Source organism: Xiphias gladius, chromosome 21 (assembly GCF_016859285.1).
Source record: "Xiphias gladius isolate SHS-SW01 ecotype Sanya breed wild chromosome 21, ASM1685928v1, whole genome shotgun sequence".
Lineage (NCBI taxonomy): Eukaryota > Metazoa > Chordata > Actinopteri > Istiophoriformes > Xiphiidae > Xiphias > Xiphias gladius.
The window spans coordinates 14,063,985-14,086,953 of record NC_053420.1 but is presented as its reverse complement, the minus strand read 5'-3'; the positions used below and the strand labels follow the sequence as shown (position 1 = coordinate 14,086,953).

General features: G+C 40.4%; 3 protein-coding genes across 3 annotated transcripts; 1 reads left to right on the top strand and 2 right to left on the bottom strand.

Annotated features, from left to right (window-relative positions):
* Window positions 1–1,208: 1,208 nt before the first annotated feature.
* fam83e (family with sequence similarity 83 member E) lies at window positions 1,209–6,745 on the bottom strand. The gene is made up of 7 exons (XM_040159005.1): window positions 6,193–6,745; window positions 5,478–5,624; window positions 4,086–4,210; window positions 3,561–3,995; window positions 3,039–3,270; window positions 2,731–2,949; window positions 1,209–1,406 (listed from the first exon to the last, which is right to left on the bottom strand). Exons 1-7 carry the CDS (start codon window positions 6,658–6,660, stop codon window positions 1,221–1,223), a joined length of 1,812 nt encoding a protein of 603 aa, XP_040014939.1. The 5' UTR covers window positions 6,661–6,745; the 3' UTR covers window positions 1,209–1,220.
* Window positions 6,746–7,867: 1,122 nt separating this feature from the next.
* Window positions 7,868–12,143, bottom strand: emp3a (epithelial membrane protein 3a). Its single transcript, XM_040115809.1, has 5 exons — window positions 12,033–12,143; window positions 10,391–10,479; window positions 9,993–10,095; window positions 9,703–9,843; window positions 7,868–8,501 (listed from the first exon to the last, which is right to left on the bottom strand). Exons 2-5 carry the CDS (start codon window positions 10,466–10,468, stop codon window positions 8,326–8,328), a joined length of 498 nt encoding a protein of 165 aa, XP_039971743.1. The 5' UTR covers window positions 10,469–10,479; window positions 12,033–12,143; the 3' UTR covers window positions 7,868–8,325.
* A 1,941-nt stretch (window positions 12,144–14,084) lies between these two features.
* On the top strand, window positions 14,085–22,964 carry si:dkey-264d12.5 (coiled-coil domain-containing protein 30). The gene is made up of 17 exons (XM_040159498.1): window positions 14,085–14,166; window positions 15,168–15,344; window positions 15,464–15,584; window positions 16,039–16,250; window positions 16,667–16,762; window positions 17,161–17,326; window positions 17,681–17,731; window positions 18,507–18,622; window positions 19,561–19,689; window positions 20,185–20,282; window positions 20,462–20,588; window positions 20,828–20,940; window positions 21,258–21,399; window positions 21,821–21,957; window positions 22,090–22,207; window positions 22,563–22,624; window positions 22,704–22,964. Exons 1-17 carry the CDS (start codon window positions 14,152–14,154, stop codon window positions 22,924–22,926), a joined length of 2,103 nt encoding a protein of 700 aa, XP_040015432.1. The 5' UTR covers window positions 14,085–14,151; the 3' UTR covers window positions 22,927–22,964.
* Window positions 22,965–22,969: the final 5 nt, after the last annotated feature.

Below are 22,969 nucleotides of genomic sequence, written 5' to 3'. Positions count from 1 at the left end.
GCCTAATAGTTTTTGACATATTAGTCTGGATCAAAGTGGTGGACTAACAGGCCGACCGACATTGCAATCCATGGAGCCACACCACTAGTGTGGATAAAGAATGAGATAAAGCAGATTTCTAAATGTATTTTTTATTTGCTCTGTAAGACTTTGAAGATGATGCCGTTTGAACCAAATGGGAAAAAGGGTTCGATAAGGTAATCTGATCTGCTTGTGAGATGTCGAGGGAGTTGAAGATTGTTGTGGGTATTAGACCTGTTTCCTAATGTCACCTAATTAAACCTCTTCTCCAGCCTCTCATTGTTTGACCCCTGCCTCCACCAATCATTTAATACTCGGCTCCCGTTCAATCTCAACTACCCCAGCCTTATGTTTGTCTCTCAGGATTTTTAAATTAAAACACTCAAGTCGTGAGTCCAGACACCCACTCAAACCCTGCAGATAATTTTAAAGAGACATAGAAAAAAAAGTCTGTAAAAATTGGCTCTCTTTCAATATTGAACTCATTCACTCGCTGAGTGACATTTTTTTGCTCTGTGTCGGTCCTTTCACGCTAGCTGTCTGCCCCAGTGTTCCTATATTATTGACTACATTAGTTTTTTCCACTCTCCCAGGAATTCTGGTAACTTCTGTGGGTTTCTGTGTCTATTTTTTGGCCTAACGTGTGACTTTAAAGGCTTTGAGTATAAAAAAACTCACTTTTCAAGAATAGATCATAAATCTAAATCTTATGCTGAGGACATGACCTCTGTGTTTCTAGGTTTTGGTTTTTTGTGGGGTTTTTTTGCTGAGGGTTTAATGAAATCATAGCTATAGCTATGATAGCTAAAAATTTCAATCAGGAGGTCCTTCCATACTTTCTTCTTGGTCGTACATATGCAACTGACTAACAGCTATTCATTGTGAGCAGCATGAGCAAAAGCAATTTTATTTATTTAAATATATTCTAAAGTAAAGCACTGCTTCAGACACGCTGTATAGAGCATATGGCGAAACTCCTAATCACCAGTTCAGTGGGACATAACATCAAATGATAAAACTGTTACACATCCTGGACGTGAACAGTGGTTTTATCATCAGAGTCACCACCTGTTTTTGGCTTATTTTGGTTTATTAACACTGCAGCAGGTCATAACTATCCACAGCTGGCAGCTGTCTGTCCTCGGTGACAGAAGATGTTGCCACAGAGGCGACTGCTGCTGTGATTTTGTCCTCGCTCCTCATTCTTGTTCCCCCTCCCTCTCTGTCAGCGACCTCCTCCAGTCCACACTGAGACCGTAACTGGAACTGCGAGGCCTCTCTCTGGGCAGAAAGTTTTTTGGAGTTCCGTACAGTACAGACTTCAAGTCATCGTTCCTCCTCTTCATCAGAGCAAAAGCAGGCGTCATATGACCCGGGTCGAAGCACTGCCAAGGAAAAAAGATTGACAGTAACAGTCAAATACCGTACAACTTTGAGTTCATGGCATTTATTTGAGCGTTTAGACGACCACCTAAAAGATTTAATGACCTCATGCAGGTCAATGCCAGAAGAAATGCTATGCTGTACGCTGACCAGATTACATTTTCCGTTAACATAATGAGGAAATGTTAATTAAAGCAAAAATGTTAATATAGTGAAATGCTCACTGACAACATATTTAATTTGTTTTCCAACAGAATATTTGATCTGGCAGAATCCGGCAGTATCCACTGCTCGTGACTACAGCGTAATGAAACTGTGTCCTGGTTCTGTGTAGACTCTCACAGCGCTTGGTTAAGGGTAGGGAAAGATCCTGGTCTGGTCTAACACCGAAGAAGTTCGCAGTGACTTCAGACACAATGTGGTTATTAACATTTAACCAAAACCATGATCTTTCCCGAACCTTAACCCAAGTGCTTTTGTTGCCTCAACCCAACCACAGACAGTAAAAACCATTTAATGATACAGACACTGAATTTCTAAGAGACTGGGTTGTTTTAAGTGAGAACCACAGCTGCAGAACTAGTACTTTTAGTATTTACATTTCAGATTTCTGCTAATACATCTCAACCTTTCGTTAGTAAAAGATTGAATTCTTGGTATTTTTCTCATGTAACTGTACTGCTATCCATGCAGGTAGTTTTGTTTTTAATTGTTTGTACTTTGGGATATCTGTCTCTGAGATTTCTGCCTTCACCCCAGTTTTGTTTGTGGGGTTCACAGCACGAACGCAGTATATTTTTCAAGGAGACACTAACAGTGACAACTCACTGTGAACAGTTTTCCCCGGAACTGCCTTATACCGAAGACATAGTCCATGTGAAAACTGTTATCACTGTGAACTGTGGATTATTTAGGATAACAGGCTTTTCTTTCGATATTTTTAAATGTCATTTGCCAGTGCTGTGGGCACCATAGGCTACATTTCATTTACCTCCATTGTACTGTGTTTGAACTATAAATCTCAGAGGCAGTTATCTCAAAACCTGGATAAATGAAACCAAAACTGTCTGCATCACTAGCAGAGGTAAATTTGTTTTTGTTCTTTTAAAAAAAAAAAAAACCAAACAAACAAACCAACAAAAACAACCCCTTTACTGATTACTTGTTTTCATAATGGTGCACTGCTTTTACTTGAGTCTAGAACTGTGCTTCTGTTAATTAAAAGCTAACATCTCTGTAAATTGGGAGCTTCTTTTTATCTTTTCCTCTATCATTATGTTATCACAAGCATAAACACAGAGGACTAATGCGAATCTTCACACTTACACTAGCCTTGAACCTTGGCACTGGGACTCCTCTCGCATCATGATTTGCATCTGTGTTGTGTACGCTCAGGTCCATCATGGACTGGCTCATTTCTGACGTGGCAGCCTTCGATCCTTTCTTGAGCAGCCCTGAAGTACTCTGCTGAGGCATAAGCCTCTTCATAATGTCACTCAGAGAGCTGAAACCCTCAGACTGCGGCACCCTCAGGATTACAGGTTTCTGTGAGGAAAGAAATGCATCTCAGTTCCCCCAGGAGCTTTGCATCAGAGTCAAGTCAAGTGTTTTGCCTGCAAAGGTCAGTTACTTACTCTACAAGATGGTGTGTTCTCCAGTTTGCAGCTAGTTTCATCCAAGCTTCCCTCTTCCTCCAAAATGGGCTCCTTCCTTGAGTGCTCTCTGCTCTTAGCAGAGGGAAGTATGATGACATTGCAGGTTGGTTCTGCTTTTTTATCATCAAGTCTTGTTGTTCTGTCATCTAAATTGGTTCTCTTCTCAATGGAGAGTTGCCTGGAAATAGCCTTTTCTACTATTTGTTCAACCCTTCAGAAGGAAAAAAAACCCACACATTTTGTATTAGATATTACATTTCAATAATAAATCATTCAGCGTGTTTTCTTTATCCTTTGCGTCATACCTCTTCATTCTCTCATGACTCAGAGAATAAGAAACAGAAAAACATGTTTCAGTGCTTCGTTATGAGTTTCATTAACACCAGAGCAACATTTGTTGAAATTTCAAAGTGAAACTAGAAAATATATACTGATCCAAAGACAATTTCAAGGACTCACTAATGGTGTCTAAGACTGGTCAACTCAAGATTATCCATGTACCTTTTTTTATCCACAAATTGCTCTCCATTGTTAATAAAACTGTCCGCAATGGGTGTGTTTTTATCAAACAGCATGGTATTCTTCAGTGGCATTTCCTTGACCATGCTTTCATCATGTTGATCAAGAGGACTGTCCGGGAAACAGCGGTCTCTCTGGACAACACCCATGGCCTCCCAGTCCAGGAGGGGTACAGCAGGTGGAGATGGAGAGTTGGTGATATCCGGCTCCAAGGAGAGTCGTTTTTTGAACCGGAGGTCTGAGAAGTCTTTTGGCTGGTGAGTCACATCTACATGGGTACCTGCAACCGTCCATGTGTCTGGGACTGGGAGCGAAGCAGCAAAGAGTATCCTGAACTCCCTATCAAATGAATCAACAACTGGGCCGCTTAGGACAGTGACGAGCTGCCGGTGGAGGTGGGCGTCTGTCCATGTGAGGCTGCAGAGTGACAAAAGACAGCTAGTTGCATCACCCTCAAGTGTGCGTGACCTGTGTGAAAGGAGCGTGTAGGAGGGCATGTGTGTTTACCTGTAGCTGCCGTGAATCACTGCCTCTACATCCACCAGCAGGAACTTGTCTTTCATCTCTCCGACCACCGTACTTCCCGTCCTCGAACAGAAGGTTTTCCCCCCGAGAACGCGGACACGCATGTTCTGCCAGATCACAAGCTCAAGTTGAAACTCAAGACTGAATTGCATCGAAACTTGGTTTTTACCTGCGACGGAATGTGGACATTCAACTACATGTTGAACCGACCTGTTAATATCTGGATTTGTGCATAAGGTTTGAATGTAAAGAAGTGCTTACGGCCATGCTAGCGGCTCTGTTAGGCTGTGGCACGGCGGTGCCAACGGCAGCATGCTAACATGCCCACAGTGACAATGCTAACATGCTGATGTTTAGCAGGTATAACGTTTACCATGTTTGGTGAGTTAGCAGCCTAACTAGTGTGGTAATTACCAAATGTTACCAAACACGAACTAAGGCTGAGGGGAATGTCGTTATTTCTGCAGGTGTTTGGTGATGAACCAAGGTATTTACCGTTTTTAAATTTTTGACCTGATGTTGGCGCTAGATGAAAAGTCAAGTGATCACCAAAGTGATTAGGATACATCGACCTGGAACCATGAATGTCTGTACCAAATTCCATGGCAATCCATCAAGTACATGTTAAGAGCATGATAAGCTAAAACTTTGCCCTGCAGGTGGCACTAGATGAAAAGTCAGGGGATCCTCTAAGTCATTAGGGTTAGTACTATGGGCACCACAGATATCTGTACCAAATTTTCTGGTTATCCATTCACTATTTGTTGAGATGTTTCAGTCTGGACACAAGTGGCAGACTGATCAACCATTGCATACGATTACCATAGCCGTTGCATATCAGCAAAATGAAGAGAATATCTTAGATCACCTGACCATTCTGGATAGTCTGCAACTCAATTATAGAAACTGACATAGAATTTTAACTTCTTTTCAGTTGTGTTCACTAGATTCATGAATAACATTCATGAAAATATTATCTTTTTTATTTTGTTCTTAACATCAGGCAGGTTTTGTTTTTTTACCGCCTCAAAGACACGCAGAAAACAATGAATGTTGTGCAACCAGTTTAGGTATGTGTTGCCAAAAGTACATGGTACATTCCTAACATAAGAATGTCAAATCAAAAAGAGAAATGCTTGCAGTTTGAGTTACCCTTCAAGAGTACGTATGCAGAGTGTCGAGTGTTTATGATACTGATGTACACCTACTTTCAGATGTGACGTTAGACAGAAGCCCATCACATTATGTGTTGATCTGTGAGACTGGTAGGTCTTCATTTTGGCTAAATAAAATCTCTGGATAATTAATTGCCATGTCAAACATACACAAGAAGATGGCTGCTAGGTTTGTGCTGATTTGTAGGGGGTGACTCACCGGATGCCTGAGCCTGTTGAGCATGAAATTCTCCTGGATGGATCTTTGGTTCAGGATGATGTAGACAGGGACACCCCGGGAGGCAGCATTGTGTAAATCGCCAATTATTGCACCATCTGTTAATCTGTCCGTCACAACGGCAATTACCTGCATAGTACACAAAATGTCACTTAGCCTGTAATCTGCAGGATTACTCAGAGAGGGTCTAACACAAACCAAAACTCTCTTTTTCTTTCTTATTGTTCACTGATATTGGATGCAGTAGTGCAAAAAGTGATCAGATACTACATAACTAAAACTGAAGAGGCAACCATAAAATCATAATCTTGAAAACTAAAAATACTCATTCTAATCAGTACTTTTTTAAGTGTTAATTCACCTTTAAGGTGTATTTCAAAATTGCATAGGTGCAGGGTGCTTTGGAAATGATTTCTCTGTAACGTTGGGGGAGTTTAAAATGAAGCAGTGCATCATATTTTATTAGTTTATGAATGTTTTAGCGTAATCTTAATATGCAAAAGTATATTGTACAGTAAACCAAAAATGTAAATTTTCCTCTGAAATGTAGTGTTTTAAAGGTATAAAGTCTAAGAAAATTTAATACTCCAGTAAAATACAGATTCCTCAGATTTGTACCTATGTTCTTCACCTTTACCCGTATGAAAATGTCTGCTGTGCTTATCCGTAAAAATATATCTACATCATATTTGCATACTTGGCTGGCCTTTTGCAAGTGCCGTCGGATTATCTCTCTGACAGGAGGTTCTCCTTCAGCAGGGGGACTGGCGTGGACTGTAACGCTTCCCATTTGCACCCGGGAGCTTTTTTCAGGCCAGCCCAGGTCTAGGTACGGGGCCGGTGTGTCTGAGTGGCAAGGGAAGTAAGTGGAGCAGAAGTCCTCCATCTCTGAGCTGCCGTCCACTCCATTCTCCTCCCGTTGCACCTGCAGCTGGTAAAAGTGATAGCTCTTAGCCCAGCTGGTTATCTGGCTGACCTCTTCAGAAGACAAGAAGCAGCCGGAGCGCTCTGTGCCAACGGCGCTGTAGAACGCCTCTGGTCCTGCACTCAGGAGTCTCTCCACTGCTTGTCGCTCCTTCTCACAGTGGAGGAACTCTGGGGAAGACTCATTCACCGGCAGGAACACTGCATTCTCATCAAGGCTCTGCTCTTGAGAGTTTGACATAACTGCAGTCTGGTGTGTCTCTGGGAAAAAGTGCTACCCACCAAAGTTCCCGCTACTGACTGCAGGTGTGTGACAACAAGACCACCCCAAGCCAGCTCATGTCACCCCTCAATCTAGTTAAAGTGACAATTTCATTCATCACTCTGGCAAAAAAGAATCAGCATAGTCCCATGTTGGCAAGAGCTAGCGAGAACTCATCAGATGTCTTGATGTTGCTGTCTTGATGGTTTCACGTCGCTCCTTACTGATAAAAAGCCTGTTAAGGGTTCACAAGTTTAGTCCCCGAGTCCATTTCCTGTTCTGCAGCAGCCTTTTCCCCCAGCTCATGTTGTCATAAGAGAAAAAAAAGTTGAAGCGATCAGTGTGTCTGCCAGCTTTTTAACACAGACGAAGATAAATAAATAAATAAATACATACAAACACTGAAACTCACCTCCTCGGCAGGATGTCTCTTCGCTCAGGCTCAAGTATTATTCATAAGCTCTCAGAAGCTGTGGCTCTTCATGCGTCCCCTCCCCTGCATGTCATCTCACTCCTCTTAACCCTTCCACTCCTTGTTTCTGACATTGTTTTCAGATTCCAGAAATTCTGTGCAGCTGACAGATCAGTCAAACATCAGGATCCTCCTGTATCTCCTCTGACTTCCGTATAGTACTACAGTATTTTTAATTGAATGACAGTGCTATTCTGGTTTCACGTCATACAATTCATACATTTCACATAAATGTGTGTGGCGTGCATCTGTAATAATACTGACGTGTACATCAAAGTGTTTTGTTTTTTTTTTTGGACCGGCTCAGCCAGACAAGTAGGTTTGTGGCAGAGTAACATACTTTACTTTCCATTTAAAGGTGTCAGGTGCAACCACAGAGGTTTCTTTTTTAATTTATTTCTGTGGAAATACCGTTGGAAAAGGTGTTTGTCAACCTTAATGCTACAGAAGTAGCCGGTTTATCAGTTGATTATCACGTTCCTCTTCTGCTGAAAATGCTGTTGGCATACTTTCAGTATCACAAAACAGTGACAGATGAAATGACAAAGATGGCACACCCTTTTGCAACCATTGTGTTATGTCAGAGGATTACACATGCACTGTGCTACACATAAAACACTTAATACAAAACAAAACAGGCCTTACACAGATTAAGCCCTTTAAACAAAGGGATGCTCTTTAGTAAAGATGATGTGTTAGCCATTTGGTGAAACGAATAAACAGTTATAAAGTGACAACAATCAGTGAGTTTTGTCTTTAATACGTAAACACAGGTACGTATGTACAAAATACAGAAACGAATCATTTCAGCTCCATACCATACCGTCTTACCATGAGCACAATCATACAAGCACAAGTTAGGCTTTCATTACCTAATATTCCTCCGTCAGAATTCTTCATGTGAAACATTAATGAGAGCGTTGTATCTTAAAACATGACTGATGAGTTTTCTTGATCTGTTCTTGAACGACAACAAGATGCCATTATGAAGACATAACTATGTAGCACAGTTCGCTGGATATTGAATCAGAAATAAAACAGAGCTGTATCATTTTAAGATGTATTTCATTCTCAGTCATCCTATTTCCTAACATAGGCTTGCTGTTAACTGGGAAGTGATTGAGGTGAGTGAAGAGCGGTGCATTTTCAATAAGGTTTATTTGCTTTCTGGCTCACTGCTTCTTGCGCAGGTGGACATATAGGACTCCACTGACCAGCAGCAGAGGGACACACAGCCATGCCAGGATGAAGCAGTAGCCAAAGCGACCTTTGCTCAGATCTCTGGAGTCATTCAGGATCTCCTTTCTGTGGAAGGTGAAGATGAGGCAGGCGGCAAAGTCTGCGAAACCTGCAAGAGTAAAAACAAAAGTTATAGTTCAGATGATCTTATTTCACCACTGTCCTACATTTTCATGTACACTCAGTGTTCACTTCAGAAGGTACACGTGTACAACCTTTTGCAATTCAATACAATAGCTATTCTACCTTTTCAAACTTTATAATCAATTTTTGGTAAAACTGTCAGAAATATGAAAATTCGATATAAGTTTATTACTGAGGTTATAGTTAAATGTGGTGTTGTACTGGACTACATTATACTGAAAAGTATTCCTCCTTATTTACATACATGAGGGGGGCAGAATATTAGAAACACCTCTGAGTGTAGTGCTGCACCACCAGTAACTGAGGTCAATGCTAAAAAATTAAATGAACACCTCCAAGACAGTGTTGTGAAAAATGATTATTGGCATCATAAAAATAGACTTGAAAGCAAACCAATTGTAATGCACCGTACAGGTAAACCTAATAAAGTGGAAGCTGTGTGTATATATTTGACTACACGTTAGGGAATATTGACAATACCAACTTAAATATTTAGCCAAAACCCAAATGCGTTTGCCCGTCTCTCAATTCTGTCCAACTTCCGTTAATGTCTGTGGCTCTCAGCCTCAAGCCCATCGGTTCCTACTGAAGATGTAAATTTCTCAAAATGGGCCACAATATATTAAAAAAGGCTACAGAATTTCCCTAAAACAGCTGGGCCCAGTAGCCTGTTGCAAATGTTACTCAGACAGGAGTAAATGGTGCATTTGTTAGGGACTATTTTCAGCTGTGGATTAATACACATTTGGTGCTCTACCGAGTATTTACGGGAGTAGGACGGTGTTTTACTGACTGAACATAAACTTCAGTGTCAGTGTTCATGGTAATAAGGGAACATGTCACCCACTGCAACTGTGTCACATATTGATGTGATTTTAATAGTTTTTTGAGAACAAAGGAGCTCTAAGGCACAGAGGAGTAAGCTCTATCAGGATGTGGCTGCACAGACAATACTTGTTAGTAGAATGGATATTGACATCCTTATCCTTGAAATCCCAAATCAGGGTTACTTCAAAACATGTACAAAACATTAGTATAGTATAGTATTGGATATGAGGTCACAAGAAATTGCTTTTTAACAGTCCCCAAAAGAATAAAAACATAAGATGTTGTCAGGTTTTCATTTACACATTTTATGTTTATCCAAGAATAAGCCTTCAAAACACCTGCAAAGGCCTGGCAGAGGCCTGTGAAGTAGAAGAGTCCTCCTTTGGACATGGTGAACAGCTGGCCCAGAAAAACCAGGAAGGAGATGGAGGAGAAGACCACAGAGAGGACGCTGAGGGCCTGGACCGACTGCAGCCATTCTTGAGAGAACAGGTGCATAACACTGACTCAAAGGTAAAACTAAAAGCAATATCCTGTCATGCAGAAATGCGAAATATGACCACTAAACAAACAAACCAGCTTGCACGTATGTAGGTAAGCACAAAGACAAGTACTTTGATATTTTTACCGCTTTCATTGGCACTGGCACACAACCAGGTCTTTGTGGCGTTATCATGGAAGCAGTTATACCAGAGGTCTGTGATTTCTGAATCAGTCCATATCCACCAGGACTGCGGGAACAAAGAAAAAAGAAGGAAAGAACAAATGAATGAAAGAAAGATATAAACACTTTGACTTTATGCCTATGCTAGGTAAATTGGCACACACCTTTATGTACAGTAGTTTCATGTACTGATCGATCAGATTTCAAAGATAGTTCAAAATGGCTCAATTGACAGTTAGTATGTTGATGTACAGCATTTTTGTGTTTGGGTTTCTTTCGTTTAATATGTGGATTAACAATGCCATCTATTGTTAGAACAGGGACAACATGAGCTAACACACCAGTGTACACGTGCATCTCACCTTCTCCAGGGTGGCTATGAGGAGCATGGCCAAGGTGACCAGATGTAGCACAGTTAGGGATATGAGGAGGAAGACCATGACTGTGTATCCTGTGTACAAACAATCTTGTGATGTTATTATGATTAGAGATTATAGTTCAAGATCAGTAAGCCTTTAAAATCCATTTTGGCTGAGATTGGTGGATTCATATAGAAATCAAAGTCAAAGAAACACCATTTGCCACTGCTAGGGACCCTCCCTTTCTGCCATGTCTTTTTAAACAACCAGCCGATTTATCGAAGCAGTGGCCTGAAACAGTGGACTCCCTGTCTGCCTCTTGGGGAAACTCTGGGCACTTTCATCATGCTTCTCAACATCTACACTGACAATTTCTGCTCATTTATCAAGCCAAAAGCATGCCAGACAGAGGGGGGATTTCACCGAATCTTCAGAGCCTGTCCGGTCTCTGGCGAATACATCAGAACATCAGCGACCTGCAACCTCTGTAAACAAACATGTAGTCTGAAACTCTATCTACCGATGGTCTGACATACTGTTCTGTCGTTTTTATGAATCAGGGTTAAAGCTTTGTATCTATAAAGGATGATAATCTCTTATTACACTTAAGGTTCAACAAGTATGAAACTAAAAACTACAAACTTATTTTCTTTTCTTAAACTTTTCAACACATTCCCCAATTATCCATACCAAAGACAGCTGTCTTGTGAAAAGGCAGTTCTTTTTATAACAGTCAGCACAGTATAAAAGGTTGTGAGAACTGTTATAATCCTATCTATCAAATCAGTTTGACTTTTTTCCTCAGAAACATTTTTGAGGACATAAGCACAAAGAAGCAGTCACATTATTAAGTAAAACTTGTTCCTGTTTGGTTTAAGTTCTCCCAGACACAGCTGTTAAAATGAGTAAGGACAGAATTTGTAATGTGGCCTAACTAGAGATTTTACGAAAACACAAATATAGTATTGTCCGCTGTTATTTATTTATTTATTTTTTAAAACTCATTATACGTAGCTACATTAGAAAGGGCGTAACTCACAAATTAAATGCGAAAGTTGAATCCACAATACCAAAACTGTGCATTTGGCACATTTGTGTCTGTGGCCAGAAAGAGAGACTGATGCTTGGTTTCGCAAATCATTTAATCCATTTTAAAATGCAAGTGATAAAGTTAAACTTTTAACTTTTTTACATACCCTTCACTGTGAAGCTAGACTCTTGGGAGCTGGTATTCTACGCCTTGCACATGTTTGTCTTTCCCACCCAACTCTGCCCATAGAGGGAATTCACTGTGGCTATTAGGTTGTGGACAATTCAGAGAGGCATGTGTTTGATTACATACTACAACATTTGGTTTACTCAGCAGCTTGAGGTACCTGACACAGACAGAACAAAAGTAATGACCACATAAATTGCAAGCATATCATGGTGGAAGAACAGAAAAGCATCTTCACAGATATTCAAACAATTTCATTAAAAAGTCTTTTGTTTGCATTTGATGACATTTGGGATGACCTGCACCTCATTAGGCAAGATTTTCATTATGCATGTATCAAGCTGTATGTGTCAGATAGTAAAAACTAAACCCAGGCATATCTATTATCTTTAATCCAACATAACCAGGATGTTTTGATGAAGGTCTTACCCTTCAGCTTCTGTGTCTTTGAGTCTGTGCCCTTCAGTGATCCTCTTTGATTCTTTTTCTGCTGCTATCCTCCCTCCGTGCTCTTTCTTCCTTCTCAGACGTTTTCGCTCCAAAACTTGGAGAGAAGGGTATAGAAAAGGAATGTGGAGTTAGATATAGGAGGAGTTCTCAACACCCATTTCCTCTAAACTTTCCCTCCCCCTCAAATCTGTGGTCTGGACCAACTCAGCACCAAAAATAACATTCCCCCTGGACCTGCATAAACACAGAACCTTTTTCTCAAAAGCCATAGTGCCGACATGCGATCTGCATTAAAACGTGAAACAAAACATGATAAAGTAGTGCATGCCATTATTCAGACTGTACAAAAGAAGAACAAAAAGAATCACACAGTTGAAACATAATTTTCATAACGCTAACAGTGGTAGATGTGTGGGCTGGCAATAGTTTCATTTTTGTGTTATTGAATCCACACTCTTGTGCCAGTGCTGCACATGTACTCGTGCTGTTCATCCAGCTGTGCAGCTTTGCATGAAGACCACCTCGCTACTTCTTAAATGAGGTGATTGAAGGCAGGAAATAAGGCTGATTACAGCACACTTTTGACTGTAAATGTGCAGGAAATCTCAGACCACCCAAGACACAACACACAAAAAAAAATCCTCAGAAAGATTATATCATTGTGAAGAAGCTTTATTTCAGAAGCTGTCACAGGTAGGAAAAAAAGAAATAAAATAAAAAATGCTGTCTCAGAAGGGAAAGAAATTTGTCTGTTTTTCACAAGTAAGATGATAAAACAGGAAAGGTAATTAACATAATACAACAAAAACATTAAAACACAACACATAACTCAAATCATTAACAGTACAGCAATATGTGTGCAAAAGTTGATACAACTTATGTGATTCAAATCTCACATTGTGGGGATATTTTAATACTCTTTAATATCAATCATATTGGTTGTATTTACAGATAAGTTTTTTTTTTGCAGCCTATAGCAATTGATGTTGTTATTTATATGATGAACGCACTTTGTAAGCATATTACTGGCAAATGCAGCAACCGTGCAGGCTTATACCAAATTATGAGTAAAATTCCATCAATTAACCAGTAATCAGTGCTGGAGGAAGAATTCAGATCCAGTCAAGCATTAAAAATGTCACTCAAGTAAATGTACATAAGTGTTATTTACAAAACGCACTTAAAGTATCAAAAGTAAAAGTACTCAATGCAGGAAATGGCCACTGTGAGCGTTATAATATTTTAAACTAATTATGGATTATTATGAATATTGCATAAATGTGTAGGCATAATTTTACAGTTGTAGTCCATCCAGGTGGTGCTAATATGAACTATTTTATACATGTTGGACGGTCTAAACTAAAAACAATTCTTCATATTTTAGTAGTTAGCTCTGTACGTGAAATCTTAATTTGTCATATAAATGTAATGGACTAAAAAGGACAACATTTCTCTCAAGTGAAATTTTTAGCTACTTAGAACAGGACAGATTAGATTAATTTGATTTGTGAAAAAAAACAAGAAAAAAAGTCAAGTATTAAATATGAAATGAATTTTCTACGCTAAGTCTCGTTTTTACTGGTGTTTACCAGTGACTTCAAACTGTTCACCCTGTTGAAAGTCTCATAAGACGCCTTCAAGGACCCACGGACAAGCCCACAGTCACAGTGCGCTGGTGCCGTTCGGTCTTTACAAGAAGGAATAACAGAACCACAAAAACGCGATATTTTACAGTACATTCCTCCAGTATCAAGCCAAACTATGTTTTCACTTTTCACTCGCTCGTTTTCACGTAAACGTTTCGGGTATCTGCTGGTTGAATCCCAAAGCTTGTGGGGAGTCGAGGGAGTGTGCGTCGCTCCGTGTAACGTACCGTTGTAACCGTTAAACAACGGGCAGCGAACAACGTCCGCCAGCGTGTTTACGTCGCAGCGTTGTGGAACGCGAGGGTACCTCCCGTCTCCATGACAGCGACTGTTGACTCTCGGTATTCGTCGCTGGACTTTTTCGGCGGTCGGCTAAATAAATAAATGAATTAATAACTAAAAGCTGAAGTGTGAGTCTATCACTGTCGAAGTTGTATCTCACCGCGGGACAAATGGATCAACCAGAGGTACTGGACACATTCCTCGTTTTTTTTCCCCCTCGTTTAGCTCAAGTTTTACTGAAACCCGCGACTTTTAGGAAATGCAACAGATGTGACACTTGATAAACTGTAACGCCGTAAAACTGGTGATGAGATTAACTTAATCCCTTTCCTGAAACTATGATGGTTACACAGAGTGAGTTTTCTTTGTTGTTGTTGTTTTTTAGGGCTGCAGCGTCCAATCAGATCGAAATGTTGCTGTATTTAATACACATTTACGAACTGAAATTCATCCTGATATAATTTGCTTCTTTAGAAAATTCGGGATCTGCACTAGAATTCAAAGTAAAGTCCCGGGGGTTTCAGCAGGTCTAGCTGCAGATGCAGATCCTGGTTTTATAATGACTGAGGTTTAATGTTGAATACTGTACAAGATGAAGTCAATTGTTTTTCTGTTTGGTTCTGCAGTTTGACCTGGTTTTCAAACCACCACAGATGTACAAGGAAGAAGTAATTCAACGGAGCCGTCCTGGCAATGCCAGCTGTCTCCGCAGAGAGAAACAGCTGCTCCCCAAAAACATGCAAACAACTTTAGCCACAGCCAAGAGGAGCGACAGTGGCGCTCTCTAGTTCAGAGTTCAGGCATATTCACGGATAAAGATTATTTTTTTTAGAGCCATTTCTAGATGGAGCATTAAAACACTCAGTCTCAGGAAAGCCCACAAGCCTGGGAGTCAGTGATCTGAGTCAGTGATATCTGCCTCAAAACCTTGTTCGTGTGTTATAGTATTTTCACCCTGCAGCCCTTGGTATAGTTTTCTCTTAGCGTCAGTGAACTGAAGTTGCAGGATGAGATGTAAACGTTTGCATCCCCACAGGTGAAATTACAGAATGTTCACGTCAAAGACTTATCAGAAAGATAACTGAATTTCTCCTCCAACAGTGCAAGCAGTCAGAGTCATGGAAGCCTCTCTAAGCATGAAATCAGGGGCTTGTCAGTGACCACGTCCGCATGTCACCCTCTGTAGGAGGAGCTGGAGCAGATTGCCACATGGTTTAGTGAGGAGGGACTTGCTCCCGACTCCCCTAAGGAGGCTCAGCTGTGTTTGCTGTGGCGTGCCCTTCAGCGCACAAGAAGCTGTCTGAGCAGTGTGACAAGGGACCAGGACGCGCAGCGCTCACAGCACTTAGCAGAGATGGCAGAGGTAAGTTTATCACTGCTGAATTACCAACGACCTCAGAAATGATCGGCTAGAGCCAGAATAGGTGAAAGTCTGGGTCTGTAAAGGAGACATTTGATGCTGGTGTTCTGTCTGTCTGTAAGGTACGCAAGTCCTTGGAGCAGATCCGCATCTTTACAGAGCACAAAGATGTTCTGGCCCAGGAGATACAAGACGAGAACGAAGTGCTCAAGGACCAGCTGCGGCAGCTCATATCCCATCAAGGTTGGAAGTGTTTACCAATACATCACATCACCATAGCAGGAGCAGTAATGACAAAATTCATACATCGGGGTCTTTTTTGTTACATTTTCCTACAGATTAATAGTATATTTCCAACGATTTTGAGAAAATAATGTAGACGTTTTTGTCTCATACATGGAAAGACCCTCTGCTTCCATCTTCTTGGCTCCATTTTTTTCAGCTCCATTTACCTGATCACTCACGAATTTTGACAGTAATCCAAAATCATGTTAGCTCTCCTGTTCTATTGGTCATTTTGCTAAGATGTGTAAATCAAAATATCGTATATGCAAAGCCATTAGTGGGGTAGATTAACTATAACTGACTCCTCCTTTGGGACAAAATCACTAGATATCACGGCTGCCACATTTTCAGCAGTAATGAAAATAAAGCATGACAATTCCTTCTCCTTCCTCTCCCTTCTCTCTTGTGCCAGACGCCCAGATAAGCGAGGTGGCTAAAATGCTGCACCAGCAGGGCCTCGAAGAGCTGATTCACAGCAGCCCCAGTGAGCAGGTGGCATACCTCTTGGTGGAGAGGGCCTCCCTACTTGAGACGAGTGAGGATCCCAACAACCTGACGGGCGCTGGAAACACAAGCAGCCTGCAGGGGACAGAGACGCAAATGCCAAATAGCAATGCACGACAGGTTAGAGGAGGAAAATCAGTTAATTTGATAATTAACAGTTAAAAGAGATGGGGAGATGGTTTAAAAGTGAGAGCCATGGGTCATAGGTCACACTGTAGTTCCAGTTTAAAAAGTTGAATCTTAGCTTTGATACTTTGAGAACCTGAATACACAGAGCTTTCCATTATATGAGAAAATAAAGCCAGCACTGGAAAGAAGTTTGCGAATGTCTTATTCTCTTCCTGTTAGTTTTCTTTTTTGAAGCATTTGATCCTTTTTTGTGATATTTCTTGTATGATTACACCATAATTCAGTCAGATTCATATCGACTAACTGCATATTCTGATATGTTCTAGAGATTTTTCCAGTTGTTAGAAGAGCGTGTGAGTCATGGTCAAGTGATTTATTCTGATTCTTTGATCTATGTTATTCCTCAGTCTCCCCACAAGGGGGTACCACGTCATGGCCAGAGTCCATGGAGGAGACTCTTTGGACTCCACACAGCTTTAAAGAGCAAACATACTTTTATTGCTGTAAGTCCTGATATCTACGATAATCCCATAAAGTTATTAACAAATACTAAAAACTGCACTTGGGTTGCCGCTGACTTGCACGTATGAATGTGAGGATCTTTCTGCATGTTGTCTGTTCAAAACTCTTGTTCAGCAGCATCCACAATAACTGCAAACTCCCTTTTTGTTCCAGTGTTATTAAGCTCTGATACCAGCTCAAGCTAGGGAACTTTGCATGGCAGAAGAAATTCAAGACACTGCACCACAGATGCATCTTGATCCCGTGCACTTCTCAAGGTCTCCTGTCTGCTCCGGCATGTATTTCTGGACCTTCTTGTTTTGTATTCACTGGTTCCCTTCAGAGCCTGGCAATCACTGTAATCTTGGTCATTTGGTGAGCTGTGTCCCTCTCTCTTTAGGCTGAGGCCAGGCATTTGACTGGCCAGTCAAGCAGTGTGGAGAGGAAGTGTTCCAGTCTGGAGCGGGATCTGGAGGAGGGCTCCCGTCGGCTAGCCATGGCCCACAACGAGATCCGACGTTTGACTGATGAGCTGGAGTCTGCTTACTTGACCAAAAAAGCTTATGGTGAGAAATATTAATCAGCTACTGAGGAATGGACTGTGACATTCTCACAGAGATTTCTCCTGGTGATAATACATTAGCCTGCTGTCCCCGCTGCTGTTTCCTCTGTTTTCATTTATCATTAAACCAAGGCTTCCACCGCTGCTAGAAAAGAGAACATCCCAAACGTTTATATTACTAAGGTTCAGAAGTTGTTATTTTACCATCATACAGTACCCAGACAGACTCTGAGCTAAAACTGATGTTTCCTCCAATTTCTTCAAATTCTGCTCTGAGTTGAAGAGGAAACTCTGCTAGCAACTTTTTGAAAAGTACTGTGCAAACTTCTGCATTTATTCTATTGTTTGTGTTTTTCAGAGCCTGAGCTGCTGGCAGCACAGCAGGAATTAGAAAAACTAAAGAAGTATGGTGAGAATGATTTTTTTCATGTTGTCTGTAGTCTTTTGATGTATTCTTACAAGTTTTTTTCAAAGGTTTTCCCTGAATTATTGAGTGTATATTGAGTGTAAAAGAGAGAAAAGACCTGTTTTACAATCTCCACACAGCTCAGATGAATCTGTTTCATGTATACGATTATCCTGTTTAGGTGTTGGAGATTATTCCAACATGCACTGGGCGAGAGGCAGGGTACAACCTGGTCTGGTCGCCAGTGTATTACAGGGCCAGCACACATGAACAAGCACATTCAGTTGCAGTCTTTTGATTCACTTTTATTTATTTCGATACCCACTTGATTCGATTAACTCAGACTCTTGAAGCCCCGTATTAGGTTTGGATAAACTTTGGAATACATTTTTGCACGAAACAAGGACGGGGGATTTTGTCCCCATCGCTTCCACTGGATGCATGTTAGGAAGGGATTTTTAATAACCAATGTGAACAGGAGGAATGATAACTGAAAGCAAAAGCGTTCAGTGTACATATGGGGATGTGAGTATAGCACATACTTTAAAAACTGTGTTCTTATTCTTACAATCATATAAAAAATGAACCCTCAAAATTGTCTAAAATTGCACTTAAAATCTCAGTGTTTGTGTTTTCAGTTTTGCATCATGTTAGTATACTTTAAATCAATCAGTATTTCACAGACAAGATTGCATGAGAATGAGAATGCACGGTGAAATCCTTGAACATGTATTACTTATAGTCTGATGATTGCATTACCTGACTTTATTTTTAATAGAAATGGTGGAAGTACGAAAGGCCAAAGAGCTGAACGATCGTCTGGACCTTGAGATCAGAGCCTTAAGGAGCAGGGTACGCTCCCTGGATGCTGAGAGAAACTCTCTGCAGCAGACAGTAAGATATGATGATAGTCAGATAACACTATATTCAAGAATTAGTTTTCTACAATTGTTTGCAGCAAAGACTTTTGAGTTTAAATAACAGGATCAGCTTATACTGTATTTCTATTGTAGTACTGGTAGGAACCACACACTTTCATTGTTGCTTGCAGCTAGCACGTCATCATAAATTCTAAATTATATGAGGGATTGAATAAATTTGTTAATCCTTGCCCCGATTTGTGCCAACAGAGGCAGATATTTCAGGCGACCTTATTTCAGGCCATGGGTCCATATTAAAAGTGGAAATAAATCATATTTTTAGGAGAGTGTGTTGGATCTTCATGTTGTAAAGGACGTTTACAATCCAGCCTGAATAAAGTGCATAGTTAAGCACAGTTCCCTTTTCAGTATAATGTTTATAAGTTTGGCAACGTTATTGTTTCAGTAGCCATAAAAACTGTGGCAATTATTTAGCTTACTGTCTGCAATAATAAGGCAGTGGACTGATAGTGTTAGCAAAGCACGAACGCGGTTTTATTAAGCACAGGTTTTGCAACTGAAAGGTTGCATCAATGACAGCTACTCTGCTGTTGACCACATGCCTTTTGTGTTTGCTCAAGCAATGGATGAGTAACACGCAAACGACACCCTTGTGTCTAGAATAGATGAAGTGCAGTGTGAAAACTGAGGAACCTGAGAAAACATTTGAAAATTACATGTGCATTATAAATGTTTTCTTTGGTAATAAAACGTATACCTCTGGGTTTTGGATTTGAATATGTACGTTTGAGCTATGGGAAATTGTAATGGACATTTTTTACTACTAAACCAGATGATTAATTGGTTAAAATAAAAAATAATCAGTAAATTAATCAATAATGAAAATAACCATTAGCCCTACTACTGCTAATGCAGCCCTACTGCACGACTGTATGTGTGTGTGTGTCTCAGGTTGTATCTCTGCGGAAGGAAGTGAAGCAGGTGGGGTCAGCTCTTCGGCAGCAGCAGCAGCAGCAGCAGGCTGGGCAGCAGCTCCTCACTGTGCAGGTTCAGGTCAACCAGGCCACGGAGCTGGCTAAAGTGAGTCTCATTGTAGAAAGTCTTGGTCATTACCTGATAAGATTACACCTGTCATCAGCAGAAAAACATTTCATGTCAATATCAAATAGTGTAGTAACTCTCTTTGTACATGGATGTCTCTGCGAAGAGGACTGCATTGCTAATGCATTCTTTTAGAGAACCTTAGTCTTATTAAACATAGCGTTGAACACATCAGTATCAGCAAAGCGTACTCATTTCTAGTCCTGGGAAATGAAACGGAATCAGAGCAATCAGGTAAGCAGAGATATAGTAAATAGGCTCAGTGCTCAGATGAGATGCCTTTTGGAGAAGGAGTCAGAAGTGAGTGAATCAAAATATTAAAAGATTTTTAAGAGTTCTTCAGATAATTACATTAAACACAAAGTCAGTAACAGATAATCTGATATATTTAGTAGAGAAATGGGCTCCATTGACAGATTGAAACCCTTTTTGTTCCCTTTCACAGAATGTCAAGACTTTCTCTTATCCTTTCAGATAAATTCCCTTAAGCAGCATGGGGATAATTCCCATAAAGATCTGGATAACCTTATAGCTACCATCTGCACCAATGAAAGCAATCTTCAGGATCAAAAGTAGGTTATTCCTCTTCCATACCTTTCAGCTCCAGTAAATACAGTATGTCCATGTCAACTCTCAGTGCTGCAGTAATATACGATTGGAGTTTTATCACTGTTTGTTTGTGTGTGTGTGTGTGTGTGTGTGTGTGTGTGTGTGTGTGTGTGTGTGTGTGTGTGTGTGTGTTTTTTTGAAGGTCATGGAAGCATAAAGAGGCAGATTTACAACATTATGAAAACACTCACTGGCAACTGGAAGACTCCTTTACAACAGAGGCTACAGAGCTACAGACACAGCTGTACAAGAAAAACACATTGCATGAGGTACTTATTTAAATAGTAAGATATCAGAGCTGTGTCAGGTTACATATTAAAAGTCACTTTCCCTTTTTAGCACAACCATCTACCAGCACTAAAGGGCAGAAACAGTTACCACCCACGCGTTAAGCTCATAGAAAGCAAAGCTGTAAATTACTTTGAATTTGTCTAAGTGAGTTGTACAAACTGTCAAGACTGAAACCTTCAGGCCCTGTCACTGCTGATGTTTGAATTTTGGACTGCAGGAGTGTCCTGATTATCAAGAAGCAGTCAGGAATCTGTCGACCACCCAAGATGAGTGCGAGACACTGAAGCGGGAGATCTGTGAAACGCTCAAATGCCTTGACAACGAGCGCAGGTAACAGGTCCATAATGTTGCTGCCAGCTGAAAAACTTGTCTCTCCAGTATTCAGACTAATCAGAAGACTTAATAAGCTGTAACTTTAATTTCATCCAATGAAATATGTATGTATGAGTAAACAACAAAGACTATTCTTTCTAGAGGTCATTGAAAACTTTGAAAGCCCGACAGTGTTCCTTCATAGTATAATAATATATTGTATATAATAATAATATACAATGTATAATGCAAAACTTTTTTGCCACAGTAAAATCTGCATTTTATATTCTAGATTGATTACATGAATTATGTTTTGTTTGTCCATCTGTTTACAGTAAATACCACGAGATGAAGGAAAAACAAAAGGCCAAACTGTATCGGGCCAAACAGAAATTTGTTGATGAAACCACGGTGCGCGAAGAGAAGATAAAAAGTCTGGCACAAGAATTGTCCTTGTGTTCCCATTCATTAGCAAAGGTAAATCTGCAGCTTTGTCCTATTTGACACAAAAGAAACCAGGATGTTCCAACGGATGGCCAACTGAATTTCAGTAATACTTCAGCTCACTGCATTTTTCAGATTGTTGTATCCATATACGTCTTGTATCTGGTTTTGATTTACATTTAAAATTGTATCATAATTACTGTTATATTCCCCTACATAAACTGGATTTTTTTTTAAATTCACTTGGGTTATCGCTTATTTTCCTTTATGTAGCTGCGGTATGTTGATATCTTAATTCAGTGACCAAGGCTGTCAGAGACCATGTTAAACTGGCACTGTGTAATTTAAGTATTGACACATGTACCACCTCATAGACTGTTCTCAAATAAATGAGACAATATGAAACTGTGGCTGATAAATGATCTGTGGAGTTTAAAATCTGTTTCTTTTCCAGGAGAAAGAGCTTGTCAGAAGTATAACTGCAGAAAATGAGAAACTGCTTGTTGAGAGGACAAGGTTGTTACAACAGCTAAATGAGGAGGAGCACGACAAGAAAGACAGTAATCTCACAGCTGCGTTGTCCAAATGCAGGTATTGAACTTAAACAGTGTCAGTCCACACTTCACTGCATGAGTCCACACGTTGTGTTCAAAGGAAATAGCAAATGTCATTTAGGTAATGTGTGTTCATTGACAAAGAGGAGATGTTTGTTTTGATCTTAAGGGTGGATTTTCTAGAGATGGAAAACAAGAAACTGGGAAACAAAATCGTCCACACGTCCAATCAGCTTGCTGTCCTGGAACGAACCCTACAGAACATGCAGTCACTTCACTTTGCTGAGGTATTGCGCACAGTTAAACCTGCCTTATCTTTATATAGAGGCGGTGATCTGGAGTTGCTGTTGTTCGTATTGTTATAGTTTTAAAGCTACTTTAGATCAACTGCCTTCCTAACTAGCGACATGACTGTAGCCATGCTAGCAAACCTGTGAGACTGTAATTCCTCACAGACATCTGCAGTGGTTGTCCAAGGTTATTATGCTTCATCCTCTGGGAAACGCATTTCTGTACCAAATTAGTATATTTGTTGAGATATCTGACACTAGCCCAAAGTGTTTGACTGCCAAATACTGACTGATATTGAAAGATATGTTTTATCCTGAAATTATAACAACGCTGCTTGTTTTGTTTTATTAGGAACTGAAGAAAATATATAATCCTCAGCAGATTTTTACATCTCCTGCTGTGCAGACTTCATGGTAGGTCTGATCACAGTTCAGAACCTAATTTGTTTGATAAAATAAAACCACTAAATGTCTGTGAACTGATTGTCCCTAGTGCGATGATGCCAAAGCCTTCTGAAATTCAGACCTTATCGGACGATACTCAGAGCAGTGACACCAAGCAGACAGATGTGACTTCTTCCCAACACTGTTTGATCACTGCCGGCCTGTCTCAATCAGGAGAGATGGGTTACCCGAACCCGACCTCTGCTCAGAGCCGCTCAGACCCCTCGGCTCCCCCGGCTGCCCTCAGCAGCTCAGAAAGTTTGACTTCCTGAAATTGTCTATCTGCAATATGAATATACTGTATAGAAACTATTT

What these genes read in the sequence shown, in the direction of transcription:
- fam83e (XM_040159005.1), bottom strand. Translation starts at nt 6,660, where the DNA reads ATGTCAAACTCTCAAGAGCAGAGCCTTGATGAGAATGCAGTGTTCCTG. An exon ending in TCAACAGGCTCAGGCATCCG is followed by an intron (nt 4,211 to 5,477) that starts GTGAGTCACCCC and finishes GTGATCTGGCAG; the next exon opens with AACATGCGTGTCCGCGTTCT. An exon ending in CAATTTGTGGATAAAAAAAG is followed by an intron (nt 3,271 to 3,560) that starts GTACATGGATAA and finishes TTCCTTCTGAAG; the next exon opens with GGTTGAACAAATAGTAGAAA.
- emp3a (XM_040115809.1), bottom strand. Translation starts at nt 10,468, where the DNA reads ATGGTCTTCCTCCTCATATCCCTAACTGTGCTACATCTGGTCACCTTG. An exon ending in TCATAGCCACCCTGGAGAAG is followed by an intron (nt 10,096 to 10,390) that starts GTGAGATGCACG and finishes TTGTTCCCGCAG; the next exon opens with TCCTGGTGGATATGGACTGA. An exon ending in TGCCAGTGCCAATGAAAGCG is followed by an intron (nt 9,844 to 9,992) that starts GTAAAAATATCA and finishes TGTTCTCTCAAG; the next exon opens with AATGGCTGCAGTCGGTCCAG.
- si:dkey-264d12.5 (XM_040159498.1), top strand. An exon ending in GCAAACATACTTTTATTGCT is followed by an intron (nt 16,763 to 17,160) that starts GTAAGTCCTGAT and finishes CTCTCTCTTTAG; the next exon opens with GCTGAGGCCAGGCATTTGAC. An exon ending in GTTCCCATTCATTAGCAAAG is followed by an intron (nt 21,400 to 21,820) that starts GTAAATCTGCAG and finishes TTTCTTTTCCAG; the next exon opens with GAGAAAGAGCTTGTCAGAAG.